Source organism: Meleagris gallopavo, chromosome 16, assembly GCF_000146605.3.
Source record: "Meleagris gallopavo isolate NT-WF06-2002-E0010 breed Aviagen turkey brand Nicholas breeding stock chromosome 16, Turkey_5.1, whole genome shotgun sequence".
Lineage (NCBI taxonomy): Eukaryota > Metazoa > Chordata > Aves > Galliformes > Phasianidae > Meleagris > Meleagris gallopavo.
The window spans coordinates 8,787,353-8,803,086 of NC_015026.2; the positions used below are offsets into that span (position 1 = coordinate 8,787,353).

Consider the following 15,734-nt stretch of genomic DNA (forward strand, 5'->3'; position numbering starts at 1 on the left):
GGGACACCACATAATGAAATCTGAGGGCTAATATGGAAAAAATGTAACTGGAAAAAACGCTGTGCTGTGTGCGGGAAGGGGCGGGCAGCCGTGCCCAGACAAAGGAGCGTCCTTGGGGGTGAACGGGGTGAGACCCCCAGGGTCTGATTGTCCCCTCCTGCTGTCCCTCGTGGGGTTCCACTGCCATCATGTTGCTTTTAGGAGGGGGGGTTCACAGCGCTGCACGCTGCTCCCTGCAGCAGAGGGTGCAGGGGATGGGGGGAGAGGCCCCCAGCCCGCTTGCTTTGTCCCAGAGGTCAGGGTCATCCCGGGGATCAGATCTGTGCCCAGGGTTGGGCGTTTCACTGGGGGAAGCGTTGCGATCTCACTCAGCTTCTCCCCCGCAGCCCGGGCAGAACCATCCCACCGCTCCCCGATAAGATGGAGGCTCCGGAGCGTGTGATGCACGCAGCCGCGGCCCCGCTGCTTCCAGCGGCGCTTTGGGGTCTGTGCTCTGCTGTGAGCACCCATGTGTGGTGGGCTCCAGGCACCCGGTGTGACAGCATGGCACAACTCCCCATCTCCACTTCTATTTTTTGTTGTTGTTGTTGTTATTATTATTATTATTTTGGTAATCATTATGACTTTTAACCCCCACGCGGGCGCCGGGAGCCCCGCTGTCCATTGGTGACCCATCGCAAACCTTTGGCAGTGTTGGTGGGTTGGGATTGGTGCCCCAGGGGCAGCCCCCAGCCCCGGATTAGCTGCAGCTCCCGGTAATCGGGCTTCAAAGGGCCGCGGGGCTCTAAGTCCCAAATCCTGCTCCGTTCACGAGTTGTTTGTGTGGGTTCGGTGCAGTGCGGGGCGGCCCCGTGGGTGCCATGGGAAAACATGGGTGGGGGTTGCTGTGCTCCCCCCGGCGTGAGCTGGAGCCCTGATCTCAGTGCGTGGTGCTGCCTCGTTCCCTGTGATCCCCATTTTGGAGTTTCTCAGCTTCTTGGTGGGGTGCATCGGCACCCGAACCCCCTCAGCTCCTGCAGTCCGTGGGGAAAATGAAGCCCCACGATGGGAATTGACTTCAGCATCACACTTGGCCTGGGTGGGAGGAGAGCGGAGCGCAGCTCCGTCGCTTTAATTCTCCCTTGGGGGCACAGGACTGGCACAGAGCAGGAACTTGAGGACGTCCTCCCAGCTCCCCATGTCTTCTTGCCCTTATTTTTGGCATGGGCACCCCAAGGACCACCCAGCAGGAACGTGGCACTCGCAGACTTTTCCCACCACCATCCCCAGCAGTGAGTTTGAATATTTTCACGGCTCTCCTTTAGACATTATTGCTTTCCTTCTGTTCTGGACACCAAACAGCCAGATGGGAAGCAGCAGCTCCGGGTGCCCCACTGCTGGCTGCGTGAGCACCAGAACTTTGCTTTAGGGCGCTGTGTTGATGCAGCTGTGTGGGCAGAGGGCTCATGTCCCTGGGGATGAGTGGGGCTGGCTCCAGTGCATCGTCCCCCCATGCCCTGTCAGCTATGGGGCTGTGTGATCCCAAGTCCCAGCTCTGCGTGTTGCTGCAGGACAGCGGGGGAGGGGTTGTATCCTGGGCACGCTTTCACCTCCACCCCCTACTCGGCGTGGGAGGAGAAGCCCCCTCGTTCCTGGAAAGCAGCCCCCGCTGTATCACGCTGCAAAAATCCGCCTGTCATTCACTAATGGTTAGAGCCGAGCAGGGGAAGGTTCTCTGCAAATGTCAAAGCTGCCTGCGCCAGCTGCTGCTGCTGGCAGGAATTTGGAAGCAGGGCAATGCCCGGTGCCCCATGCCCTGCACTCCTACACCGGGGAGCCCTGGCCCCTTTGCACGTTTACACACTGCTGTTGGTCTGCACGGCGCCGCTCCTTATCTGCTGTGGCACCCGAGGAAGCGATAAATCCCCGCTCCGGCATTCAGAGCTGCTGCTGCTCAGTGCTGGGGAAGCGCTGCTGCAGGGCACGGCCGTGTGCCTGGGGCAGGTTTGCAGGGTCCTTTCCCCCACCTTGTAGCTGTGCCGTGCAGATGTGTTTTTGTGGGAGAGGCTGCACGCTGCTGTGCCTGCATACCTAGCTGCCACCACTCATGGGGTTGCTGCTGGGGGGTGACTCCCATGGGCTGAGTGCTGCAGGGCTCTGTAGTCCTTGCTGCATCTCCTGGCAGCACGCAGAGCACAAAGCAGCACCCATCCATTCCTGCGAGCAGTGCTAAGGGGAGGGCAGCCTGCTTGGCTTTATGCCCTATTCCCACCCCAGTGCTGTGACACCTTCCCCATTCCGACTTGCCCACAGAGACAGATGAGCTGTGCAGAGCTGCAGGTGTCCGGGTTCCCTACTTGAGGTTGGTGGTGATGACCTCCCTTTGAGCTGTGCCAGGAAAGGAGACCACAAACAGAGATCTTGTAGTCGGTGTCCAACTTGTGGGGTTGCTTCTGCCTCCAGAAAGGCTGTTATTGCTGTTTGGTTTTGGGGGAGATGTGTGCATCTGTGTGGGCTGGGGCTGATGGTGCAGCTCTACCTGGGGCAGCAATATCCTCATGGTGCCAGTCTGTGTCTGGCCCCATCACCCAGCTCCACGTGCTGTCACGGAATCATAGAATCGAATCACAGAGTCATTAATGTTGGAGAAGACTTCTCAGAACACCACGTCCAACTGCTGAGCCATCCCCACCCTGCCACCAAACCTCATCCCTGTGCCACCAAACCTCGTCCCCATGCCACGTGCACACAGCCCCGCTCCAGGGCCCTGTGCTGCCCGTTGGAAAGGAGTGACCTGGCACTGCCCCACAGCGCTGGGGATGTGTGAGGGTTCTGCATTACCCCAATCCTGGAGCCGTGCTCAGAAGCTGTGCGTGCCCATGGAGCACCAGGACAGAAGGACAGACGGACGCAGTGACTGGGGCAGGGTGTGGGTAACCAAGAGCAGGTGATGGGCACAGCACAGCCCCCAGCAGGGCACCCCACCGGGCTGTGAAGCTAAGCAGGGCCAGGCAGGGTGGGGGGTGGGATGGGTACCTGGGTGTGCCGCAGAGGTGCGACCGGAAGCAGCTCGGTGACGCCGGGGCGTTGCTGCCTGAGTCAGCTCTGCCAGTCCCACGGGGCTGTGGGGCTCCCACCCGGCACAGCACTATCTCTGTGCCCCTCTTCACGGCCGGGTGGCTTCTTCAGCACCCCCGGCCTGTTGGCTTCATCACTGGAGAAACTGGCTCTGGTCTTCTGCCCACCCCAGGAATACTAGGATTGCTGCAACATTGTTCTCTGGATCTGCTCGGATAGGGAAGTCTCGCTTTGAGCCGTGCCCACGGACCTTATTTTAACCCAATGCAGGTGCAGTGGATTTATTCTGGGCGCAGTGTGTGCTCACATCCTTCTATTTGTGCCTCTCCGGGCACCGCTTTTGGCAGCAGTTTGTTTGGGTTTGGCTTTAAAAAGCGCTTCTCTGCGGGGGACAGAGCTGGGCTGCCCATGCGCTGGGTGCTAACTTGTACCTTGTGGCTGTTTTGGTTTTGGTATCTGAAATTGGATGTTTCTGCCCGAATAAGTACGGTCTTCCAATTGTGCTGTGTTAAGGTTGTGTATTTCAGGTGCTGGAAAAGGCTGTGGCAAAATGGGTCAGGTGGGGCTGGGTGAGACCAGGAGGGGTTCTGACCGCAGTAGTGGTGGTATGGGGTTATTTCATTCCTGTGTATGGTGTGGTACAGTGGGGTTTGCTTGTGGGGGTGGCTCTGAGGGGCTAGAGGGGGACATGGGGGCAGAGGAGGGCTCGGTGCTGTAGTAGTGATGTTGGGGGCACTGTATGCCGTCTCCTCCATCCTCTTCCTCCTTCCTGGCCATGACAGCACCTCCAGAACGGACTCAATGCTTTTCGTGGGGACCTCTGTGCCCCTGTGCCACATTCCTACAAGCACAGACTCACCTCGAGTTACTCAATATTTCGCAATTTTGCTTTTTTTCCTCCCTGCTCCAAAGTCCCAGCGTGGGCACAGGGCTGGGTGGTGTCGCAGCCCGGCTGGGTGGGGCTGTGCTGTGGGGCAGTGTGGGCAGGGGCTGGTGTGGGGTCTGTGAGTCCCTGCAGTGCTGGGGGCAGCAGTGCCATCGGGGCCATTCGGTGCAGGTGATGCTCCAGGAGATGCCACCTCAGAAGGGGCAGTGGGCTTTAAGGGATTGTGTTATTACTGTCTACTTTACAAGGAGTGAAATCTGGTTTGTTCCCACTTTGCTTGCTTGGTGCTCCACACGTTTGGCTGTTTTGGTGCATAGGCAGTTTCTTCTATTGTTCACAGGGATTTTTCCAGAGGGGAAACTTTTTTTTTTATTTTTTTCTTTAGCATTACAAAACCACAGCAACTGGCAGGAGGGATCTCAGGGAGGTACTGCATTGGACACCATTTTAAGGGAAAAAATAATAATAATAAAAAGGAGAAGAATGAAAGTGAACAGCTTAAACAGAGTGTTTCAAGAAGTGCTGGGAATGTGGAGTTCTTTGCCCCTTCCTGGCAGCTCCAGCTGATCCCTCTCTGCTCTTTTCTTTCAGGCCAAACCCATTTACGGTGGCTGGCTGCTGCTGGCCCCTGAAGGAACGGACTTTGACAATCCTGTCCATCGCTCTCGGGTAAGGGACACCCTGTGGGTGTTGGGGGGTGGGAGGGGACGGGGCGATGACGCTACACCCATCCCCTTGTGCAAGCCAGGAAGGTTTCCTGCTGCAGGGTTCTTTCTGCTGGGCGTGCAGTTTATTGGGCTGGAGCACCGCAGAACCTGCTCCATTCAAGCAGTGTGATGTTACTCCTGGCTGCTGTTGTGTTTTGGTGCCTCAGCTGCCCAAACAGGTTGCTGCTAGAGCTCGAGCCTTGCAGCACTGCAACCATGTGAGCAGAGTTGGAGCATCCTCTGCGTCCCTGCCCTGTTCTGCAGCTGGAGGCTCCCGTTGCTCTCCCCCCACACTGGATTCTGGGTTCAGCCCAGGGTACATGGGCATAATTGGGAGTAATGGCTCATGGGGACATGGGACTGTGGTTCACTGGAACCTCAGTGGTTTTGCTGTCCCCGAGCACCTTGGACTTTGCCCGAAGGGCTGAGAAAAGCAAGATAAGAATTGCTGCACTGGGGCTATGAATCTGTGATTTTTTTTTTTTTTTCCTTCCTTCAACTTTCAGCCTGCTCAACCAGTTTTTGCTCTGGGCTGCAAACAGGCTGGCACGCACAGAAAGGCCCTTTCCAGCCAGATCAGGGCTCTGATCTGGTGCGCATTGCCATGCTGAGAGAGGGCTGGGGGGAAGCTCTGCATCATGCTGGAACTCTGCAGGGGGATGTCCTGCATTGTGACCCCATCTTTGTGGGCTGACACTTCCGTAACTCCCTTTAATGTCTTCTCTTGCAGAAATGGCAGCGCCGGTTCTTCATCCTCTACGAGCACGGGTTGCTGCGCTACGCCCTCGACGAGATGGTGAGTGCTGCGTGGCCACGGCGTTGCTGATGCTGGGAAACTGCAGCGGTGGTGCTGCTCCAGGAGCGTGGCACCAGGCTGGTGTCCTGTGGTGTCCCGTGGAGCTGGATGGCCAAGCCCACATGTTGGAGGGCTCAGCTTTGGTATAAATCAGCAGAGGGAATGTGCTGCTGACAGATCTGGCACTGGTGTGGAGTGCTGATCCTCAGGTCCCCCTCAGCTCCTTCCCATCCTGCTGCTTGGTGCTGGGGAGGGTTTGGTGGTGGAGGATCGCCATGGCTGTGCCTGGGGAGGAGGCTGTGTGTGGTGCTGGTGTAAAGTAGGTCAGGCGGAACTCGGAACGCCTTTGTGCTGCTCATCCTTCCCGGGAGCCGTGTCTGCCTGCACTGCTCTGGGAGCAAAAGGAGGGAGGGAGGAAGGAAAGCAGCTCTCCCATCCATTGCGAGCTGCCAGGTGGGCTGCTGAGCCTGAGGAGGGTCAGCCCTGCTGTGCCCACCTGTGGCTGCCTATTGGCAAAATGAAGCACGCAGCAGGTTGCGTGGGGTTTGGCACAGCACAGCCTGATCCTGTGTTCTGGGGTGCACCTGAGTGAGAGGCTCGTGGAGCTGGGTGCACTGGGGTGCAGGGCGTGCATGCACGTGGGGTGGGGAGTAGGAGTGCAGAGCGTTTCTCCAGAGCAATGCCTTCTGTTGTTTGTTTGTTTGTATTTTTTCTTGGGGTTGCTCCAAGTCCCGTAAATAATTTAAACATCTCCATTCAGAGCTGCAGAGGCTTTTGATGCATTTGTAGTGTGACACAACCTGTGCTGGGCTGCTGTTTGGTGTCCTACAAACAAAGCGCAGAGAAATGCCTCGAGGAGAGAGTTGGGAAATGTGATGTTTGTGGGGTTTTTTGCTGTATTGCGTCCCATCATGACTGCCCATGGCACTGCTGCCCCCGGGCAGGAGCAGCAGGCAGTGCCTCAGCCCCATGCTGTGCCCTCATGTCCCCATGCTGCAGGAGAATGTCACTGGAGAGTGTGCTGAGGGCTGGGGGAGCATTGTGCAGCTGCCTGGGAGGGAAAAAAGTGCGGGGAAAAAAAAAACAGCAAAAAGGGCCTGTGAGGGGAGCGTTACCTCTCCTGCTGGCTCCTTGCACTGAGCATCACAGGAGGAGGGCAGGGAGTATCCTCACTGTGGCCATAGATGGAGGAGATGGAGCTGCTCCCCTGGGGAGCAGGGATCTGACACATGGTGTAAAAATACCCCCCTGACCTTTCTGCAGATCACGTCCCTATGCCGGCTCTGCTAATGCCCGTGGCACCGGAGCATCCCTGCTTGCAGAGTGCCCCATGCCAGGGCAGCATTGCACTGCCAGCACCGGAGCTATGCAGGGAGGAGCTGATTCCCTTGGGATGAGACCCAGAATGTGACAGTGGTATCACCTCCTGCTGTCCCTTATGACTGAGAGCATCAGCTTCCTCAGGTGCTTCCCTGCATTTGCTTTGCTCTGGTGTGTGCTGCAGGTTCCCCTGTGGTGGTTCCCAGTGTGTAGCTCAGATGATGTCGTGGTTCTGATGGGTTTGGGACGCTCTTCCACCATATCAAGGGAGGCTCAGGTTGGATGTTAGGAAAAATGTCTTCTCTGAAGTCAGGCATTGGAACTGCTGCCCATGGAGGTGATGGAGTCACTGTCCCTGGAGGTGTTCCAGAACCATGGAAATGTGGCACTGAGGGACATGGTTTGGTGTCATGGTGGGGATGGGTCAATGGTTGGACCTGATCTTAGGGGCCTTTTCCAACCTTGATGATTCTGTGACCCCACAGCAGCAGGCAGGGATGACTGAGTAATGGAGAATGGCCATGTGCAGGTCAGAGATCCTACGTGGGATGCAAAGACTGAGCTCCATTCCTGCCCCCCACCTTGAGCTGGAATTGTGGGGGGACACTGGTTTGTCCTCGAGATCTCACCTGTACCTATGGCTCCACAGCAGAACCAGGGCTTTTTCCAGGAGGATGCTGCTGTTTTGCTCAGGGAGGGATCCCCATTGCAGGAATGATTCCCTTCACTGTGCTCCTGGAGGTCCCGTGGTGGGGGGACACGGCAGCGTGCCGGGAGCTGGGCGGCAGCTGGGCAGGGACCTCCCAGGAGGTGGATTGAATTGCTCTGCCCTGAACCTGTTAGACATTAATTGTGTGGGTTTGGCAATTTCTGCTTTATTGAAAATGAGGAGGGGAGGAAGGTGTGGGATGCGGGGGGGTTGGGGCTGAGCTCCCCATTGGCAGTGCTGGCCTCCTCTTCCTCCTCCTGACCATCAGCAAAGGGCACATCTGGTTCTGAGTTGGGGTCAGCAGCTAATGAGCCACTGCTCTGCAAGTGGGAGTGGGGCAAGGGGCCGTGCTGGGATCCCACAGCTCACTGCTGGGATTGAGGGAGCTCTGGGGATGACCCAGGGGTGCACACAGGGCAGATGCCACAAGCACTGGGATGGGCCAAGTGCCCGGAACCTCCTCTGTGCACCGGGAGCCCCGAATACTGCCTGAATCCCATGGGACGGGGCGTGCAGGTGGGGAAGGCACTGGTTTGGAAGAGAGAGGTCTGACAAGTCTGCTTTGGCACTGCAATCCCCTGCTGAGCCACTGGCCAGACTGGGGCTGTTTTGTTTTTTTTTTCTTTCCTCTTTTTTTGCTTTTTTTCCCTTCTTTTTCTAGTTTGCAGCCACAGGCTGCTGCATGCTGTTTTTACAACTGACCCAAACAGTTGCAATGCACCCATAAAAAAAAGCAGCCAGCTCTCTGTGCTCCAGCATCAGTGCACACGGGGCTCACCAGGACCCCGCAGGGGGATTGAGTCCCTGTGTGTGCCCATCTCCTTCCCCTCCAGCCCCAGCCCCGGCGTGCAGCAGCGTGCCAGCAGGCTGCTCCCAGCTCTGCTGAGCCCTAGGGAAGCTGAGCCTGCTCCAACCTGCACGCATTCCTCACTCCTATCGGCAGAGGCTGGGTGCTCAGGGTTTGCTCAGGGTTGCATTCCATACTGAACAGCCTCTCGGTTGCTTGTGCTGTGGTCCTGTGAGCTGCGTTCCCCTCTTTCCCCTTTGTGAATTATTTCCCCACAGTTTGAAGTTAAAGGACCAAGAAGCTCCAGGAATTAAGCGAAGCCAAATGCACCAAGGGCATTGTTCTGGAGGTGAAAGAGGCACACAGGAGGAGTACAGAGCTTTGGTACTTTGCCCTCTTTGGTTTCAGATATCCTGAAGCCCTCAGCCCATAGTCCTGCCCTGGCCTGGGGCTCTGCTGGTTCCTGAGGGGAGGAGCAGGAACCCATGCCATGGTTCTGTCCCAGCAGCCTCATCCCAGCACCTTTTGTCAGAGGGGGGTGGAGTGTGAACAGCATCCAACAGCAAGTGCAGTCCGGTTGCAGAGCGTTTACCCCCTTCTGTTGCAATGACTGCTGCCTATAATTAGCTGTAGGTCTATTAATAGAGCCCTGCTGCATGGGAATGGCGTGGCGGAAAGGCAGCACGGCGTGGGCAGTGGTCTCAGTCCTACCCCTGGCTGGGACTGTGAGTAATGCCAAGGTGAGAGCATCTCCTGGGTGGGCCAGAGAACCAATGGTTCCTTGTGCCCATCCCCAGCATCCACACAGCCCAGTGGCAGAGAGGGACCGAAGCAGGAGGGATGTCCAAGCACGGTGATGCGTAGCTGCGTGTAATTACTATTTCCTAATCGACCACCTCCCCAGCACACCCCAATTTTTCTTTCTTCAGAAGTAAAGGGGCACATTTAAAAATGTCACCCTCAGCAGATCTGTACCATGATCACTTTTGTCCTCGCTCCCCCTCTTTTGTCACCAATATTCTGAGAAACCAAGAGAGTCTGCGTGTGTTTTTTCCTCCTCGTTAGATCAAAGCGCTTTACTTCAGTCTTGGCACGAAATGGAAATTCATTGGCAGGGATTAAAAAATGAACCTTCAACATCCTGGCCCCTCCGTCCTTACTTTTTTTCCACCCGTTTTTTTGCCATTGAAGCAGTTCCAGGCTCACCCTGCCCCCTCCGCCGAGGAGCACAGGGTTGGGTGAGCCCATGCTCCCTTTGCACGCGGCTTTTCCCCCCGCAGACACGGTTTTGCTGCTGCCTCTGCTCGCCAGATCTTGGAGACTTTCAGTTTCTGTTCGGCATGAAGAGCTTTTGGCTGGAATCAGAGCGCGTTTCGGATTTCAACAAGCTGAGACGAAAAGGGAGAGGAGCAAAGCAGCTGCGAGATGGGCAGCAGTGGTGGGAAGAGAAAGGGAGATAATGTGTTTGTTGGGGGGGGGGGGAAGGTGCTGTGTAGGGAGGATTTGCATGGGATGTTGAGTGCTTATGTGGAAAGGGTTGGATTAGAAATGGGGAAGTGTTGGCAAGATCCAGGAGGAGCAATCTGTTCTCCTTCAGGGTTGTTGGGAAAAGGAGGGATCAGTGATGTTGGGATGCAAAGGATGAAGAGCAGCCTTGTCAGAGCACGTGGCACTGCTGCCCAGAGTGGTGGGTGCCCATCCGTGGTGGTGCCCATGGCCATGGATGGGGCCCTGGGCAGCCTGGCTGGTGGAGGCAGCCAGCCCACAGTTGGAATTGGGTGATCTTTAAGGTCCCTTCCAACCCAGTCATTCTATATGATTCTCACGAAGGCTCTGCAGGAGGTGTAGAGATGGGTGGTGGTCCCAGCAAAGCTCGGAGGCCTTTGGTTACTGTTGTGTGTAATGCTCAGTATTGCTTTTGTGGAGAAAAGCCTGGAAGCTACCAGGAGCTACCTGCTGAAGCCAGGCCTGAGCTGGGACCGAGCAGAAGGGTGGGAGGTTTGGAGAGTTAGCAGAAATGTGAGCTGGGAGAGCAGGATGCAGCCAGTGACCTCCTCATCAGTTTGCAGCTTTGATGACCTGGCCCAGGTGCTTCCTTCCTGGAAACAATGCCACGCTTATTGTCTTCTGCAGAGCTGGCTGCAAAGCTGGGATGGCTTTGAGGATGAGAAACGAGCCCAGCTTCAAGTGGCTCTGTCCTTTTTACTGTTTGTTCTGCTCCTCTGTTTCTTGGGAGCTAGCAAACCAGTTCATTTAGAAGAGACATGGAGGAGCAGCAAGGGAAACGGGCTCAATTTGAAATCCCCTCTGTGTAGTTCATGGGAGATGGAACGATACGGGCACTGAGCAGAGTTGGGGTTTCTTTTTTGTGACTTGGGGCGGTCAGGGTTTCACTGTGACCTCCAGCCTGACAGCAGGAGCTGGGTGGAAGACAAATCGTGATGTGCTGCTAAATGTCAGTGCAGAAATGAAACCCGCCTCTGGTGGCATTTGTCAGAGCTGATGGTGAAATGGCACAGCTAATTGCCGAGCACACAATTACCCTCACGTGTCCCTACCCCTTGCATCCCTGCTGGCCTCTGACCTGGCTTTCGTCTGGTCCCACTGCACTGGGGACAGCCAGCAGATGGGAGCACTGGGGTTTACTGCTGGCAATTGCTTCAGATGCTTTTTTTGTTGAATGGCAATGAGGAAACAAACCGTGAAACCTTTGGGAAGGTGTATTTCAGTGCCTTTCCAAACAAAGCTATATTTTAAGCCCTGTCCGCTCACCTTTTAATGAATTAGCCATCCTAGCTTACTGGGGGGAAAACATAACCCTAGGAAGTGGTAGCAGCATGTTTTTGTCCCGCTGCTGTTTGGTGCTGTGGAATGCATTGGCTGTGACACAGCCCTGGGCCAGCTGCTCGCACTGCAGGGCTGCCGTAATTCCTCTAGTCCCACCAGGGCCACCAGCTGAGGTCCTCAAGGACCACCAGGATGCCCTGGGCTGTGTGTTGGGTGGCTCTGGACTCAAGCACCTGTTTTCCCATTGCATTGAAGTACTCCCTTGGAGAAGTGGCACCCAGCAACCATCACATCCCTGTCCCCAGTGAGGGTTCTGCTCTGCTGGTGGCATGGGGCACCCTGACCTGCTCCAGTGGGACACAGCCAGCTGTGTGACAGCTCCGAGGGGATGTGTCTCTAACAAGGCAAAGCTGCTCTGAAAATCAAAGCAAGCTCCATTATTATTATTATTGTTATTATTTCTTTTCCAAAGAGATCCTGCATTCAATGCCTGCTGACATGACATATGTGGGTTGGAGAGAGGCAGCAGCAGCTTCTGGCAGGGGAGGCAGGGGCCAGGGGGGGGCTCAGCAAGCCGAGCTGCTGATTACCAGGGGCAGCAAATAGCTTGCAGCTGCCTCTGCTCAACATGCTCTTTGTGGGGCTCAGCCACTCTTTGGACGCAGCTATTTTTAATTTCCCTGAGCGCGTGTGCACAAAGCAAAGGGGTGGGCAGTGCTGCCGGCATCCCCCTTTCCTGCCCCCCCGTCCCCCCACCCCCAGTGCTTCCACCCCCCTTCCTGGCTTCCTCTCATCTTCCAGGGATCTTTGGGATGGGGGGGGCTCACCCCGTGCCTGTGTGGTTTTTGTTTTGTTTCTGGGGGGGGGGGTTTGCTTTGGGAGCCAGCCTCAGCATCCCCCCACCCTGCGCCAGTGTGTGCAGAGAGCTGGGAAAATGCAGAAATAAATAAATAGTCAATTAGGCCGGCGTCCAGCTGAGGGTTCGGGATGGGGCGGAGGGGGGAGTGCTGCAGAAAGAGGCTCTGGCCAAATTTTGGAATGCCTGAGAAAGCGGCCAGAGCTGCGGGCGAGCGTGGGGGTGTGGGCTTCCCACCACCACTCATCCTTGTGGTGGCCCCCGAGGAGGAAAAGGAGGAGGAAGAGGAGGAGGAAGGCTGCCTCCAACCTCGCTCCTGGGGGTGGGGAGGTGTGATGTGAGCGGGGGGCTCAGCAGGGCCATGCTGTGGGTTGGGAGCAAACTTTCCTCCGGTAGTTTTGGAGTCGAGGTGTGCGCTCTGTTGAAGCAGCAGCACTGTTTGGGGTTAATAAATCACTTATTTGCAGCCCTCAGTTCTCTGTTATGGTAACGATTAGCGAATATGAGATTTCTGGTTTACCCTGGCTATGCATTATTCATCAGTCTGTGTAGAAGGGACGTGGTCAGGTTAAAACTTGTGTGGAGACGAGCTGAGGTCTTGGTGAGGTTTAGGAAGCAGCTTTGCGCAGCGTTACTCAGAACAGGGGTTTTGCTGAGGTCTTCCTCTGCTGCTCAGTGCTGTTGGAGGCATTTCTGAAAAAAAAAAAAGAGAATTCCCAGGCAGGGTGTATGACTCCTTGCTACCTGAGTTATCGTAGGCTGCAACATAGGTAAAGAAGGGGAAAAAAAAAACAAAACACTGCTTGTACATGCCAGACATGGAAGTTGTGTGAATGTATATTTGCTATTAAATATTCTGCAAGACCTCTCTGTTAGGCTCTGTCCCTTCAGAGCTGCAGAAAGGACTCTTCCCCGCAGTTGCTTGTCTGGCTGCAGACAGGCAGAAGGATAGAGCAGCTGGCTAGACGTGCTGCAAGGTATAATTACTGCAGGTAATCACGTGCACAGCCCCAGCATCACCCCTCACCTTCTTCCAGCAGGATCTGGGTTCTTTGCCTGCATGTACAGCACCATGCCTTGCACACTGCCACCTCTCTGCTGGGCCCCTGAGGGTATTTCATGGCCATGCATTGCCTGGGGACTATGGACCTCACTCTTTGGTTGCCCCTGCTCCCTGCCGGGTCCCCAGGTGCTGATGATTTAAGTGTTCCCTTTGCCACATTGATGGTGGGGTCCCTGGCATGCACGTGGATTTTGGATGTGTCCCAGGCACCCTCCACTTGTGCAGGATTTCCCCCTTTTGTGATGCTGCAGCTGGGGAGAAAGGGTGGGATTTTGGAGCGCCTCAGCTCTTTCCTCTTCATTTCATCAGCCCTGTTGCAATTCCATCAATAAAATTTGCCAGGGTGCTGGGGAGCTACTGGGATATAATTAGGGGTTTGGTTTGCTTTTCTGGCTGCTTTCCCATTAGGGGAGGGACAGCGAGGATTATGGACTGAGCAGATGTGTGCAGGAAGGGGACGTTTTGCTTTCATGGCTGTTAATGCGGTGCACAGGCTGAGGCGGGGGGATTGGAGAAACCTCCCTGGGCTCGTGCCCCTTCCCTGCACCAGCACCGGATCACTTCTCTGCTCTTTGGCCCATTCCCACTTTGCAACTCCAGCTGGAGACCCCTGAGCCCTGGGAGCACAGCCCTGCGGTATTCCCAGCCCAGCAGGAAGTTCTGCAGAGCTCATAAGAAGAGCACTGGGGAGTAATGAGCTTTCCAGGCTAATTTGGCAGGATTCAACAACTTCCACAGGAGCATCTGCGCCTGTGGGAGCTGCCTCAGCTTCCAGCAGATCTGGGGCTGTTGATCTCTAGGGGCTGTTTTAGCCTTGTTTGCAATCGGCGATGCTCATGCAAGACTTGATGGTCCTCGGTGAAGGTGAGGGTTTGGGGGAAATCATGCGTTGTGTGGCTGGTGAGGTATGGGAGAACACACCAGCTGCTGACCAGGAGACTTGTCCCTTCAGCCCCTCTAGGCTGGAAGGGAGATGGATTCACTTTAGGAACATTTGGGGACTTGAATTGGCTGCGCTGCTTTCCTTGGGCAGCTCTTACCTTGGCCGTGTCCATCCTCGGTGGTTCAGAGAAGACAAAAAGCTCCTGAATTCCTAGCCTTGATCTTTCCAAGTTGCTCAGCATTCCTGCCCTGGTGCCACATGCAGTGGAGTGTGTAGGGCTGGTGCCAGGTTTCTGCAGCTCTGTCCTTGTGATGAGACACCTGCAGAGCCCTGTGGCAATGTCCCAAGGAGAGATGTGGCCCTGGGAACTGGATCCCTGCATGGCCAACCCTCAGAACCCTTCTCTCCACCTGCCTGAGCCTCCCGTAGTCCTGTCACCCCTGTGGCTTGCTGTCTCAGCCTGGTCTGTGTGTCTCTGCACGTCCCTGTGCTGCCTGGTGGCATCTCAAGAGCCTTTAGGCCACGGTGAGCGTGCCCTTAGAAGAAGACATTGGGAATCATTCTAGCAGTACCTGTTGCTCTAAATGACATCGGAGCCTACACCAGCTGCAGTGATTTTCCTGCTCGGCAAGAAGGCTGGCTCCAAAACCAAGCTGCAAGTAAACTTCACTTGGGTTCATTTCCTAAGCTGTTTCCCAGGCAGTGATGCTCTTTTCAGTGAAGTGCCTTTTGCACCTTTTTGTAGCTTCCTTAAGGATCCTGAGCAAACTGAGCAGTGGTCCCTTCCCAGTTTTTCTACTTCTGGGTGCTTGCAACGGCTCCTATCCATCATGGCAGCGACCTGCAGCTCCCTCTTGGCCCTACATCCCTGTCAAGGCAACCTGAAGCTCCCTCGTGGTAGAGTTGATGTGGTCATTGTGAAACTGTACAATTTAAAGCACAGTTTGCCAAATGCAGATGGAATCCACCTTTTCCTCCCGCCCCCCAAAACAGCTGCGTTCCTCTCTTCCAAGCTCCTCACCCCCTGCTGTGTAGTTGGGTCCTGGGGAGCAGTCTCACTGGGTTTTTGCTGTCGGGCTGATTGCCGTGACAGCCCTTTGAATACCACAGATAGTTCCTTCCCTTTTGACTGGGTGCCTTTGCTGCAGGGAGATGCCATGCTGGCAGCTGCACACAGATGGGGTCAGATCGGTATCCTGCCCTCCCCCACTCCTTCTCATAAGGGTAGGGAGGACATTTTGCATTTGAAACTCTGATTGCCCTCATCGTGTATCCGTGTCGTGAGGGGAGTGAGGCATAAAGGTAGGATTGTGTTGGCAGGGCTGCGGGATGGGGAGTTTGACCACAGTTTGGTTTGTTCCGTGAAGTTCTGGTTCATGAAAGGCCACTTCAGGAAGTTTGGAGCTTCCACTCGACCCACAGCCCAGCTGGGACCGCACTTTTGTTCTCAGCATGGTGTCAGTGCTCTCTGCATCTTCTGTCCTTCTTCCCCTCCAGCAGGGTTGGAGATGGAGACGTGCGTGGGTAACCACCTGGTGACCATCCCAGGTGGGTAGGGAGCATTCACCGACCATCCCTCCCTGTGCTGACACTCGTGTGGCCTACAGGGACAGGCTGCAGCCATCCCAGCCATGCGTGACCCTTCGGAGGCTCTTCAGCAGGAAAGAGGTTAACAGGAAGGAGGCAGGCGAGGAGCTGGCTGCCAGCTCCAGACCCCGCTTTGGGGTGGGGAGCAGCTGGGAGCTGCATGCACAGCGCAAGAATCGCCTTATAAGGCCAGGACAAGCCAGCTCCAGCCTCCCACTCCGCTCCGGCACTCGCTCCCCAGGCAGGCGCCCACTGGGGATGGGGATGTGGAGGGGATGTGTGGTCCCCAGCAGTCT

At 55.9% G+C, this 15,734-nt stretch overlaps 1 protein-coding gene across 3 annotated transcripts in view; it reads left to right on the forward strand.

Moving 5' to 3' along the window:
• Positions 1–3,082: 3,082 nt before the first annotated feature.
• MPRIP (myosin phosphatase Rho interacting protein) overlaps positions 3,083–15,734 on the forward strand; it is a 56,719-nt gene continuing 44,067 nt past the window's right edge. The window contains exons 1-3 of one of the 3 annotated variants that reach the window (XM_031555754.1): positions 3,083–3,327; positions 4,535–4,612; positions 5,381–5,446. In XM_031555754.1, coding sequence (XP_031411614.1) covers positions 3,322–3,327; positions 4,535–4,612; positions 5,381–5,446 — 150 coding nt within the window. In that variant the 5' untranslated portion in view covers positions 3,083–3,321. The remainder of the gene's footprint in view (positions 3,328–4,534; positions 4,613–5,380; positions 5,447–15,734) is intronic. The other 2 variants (XM_019620544.2, XM_019620546.2) reach the window with 2 other exon arrangements.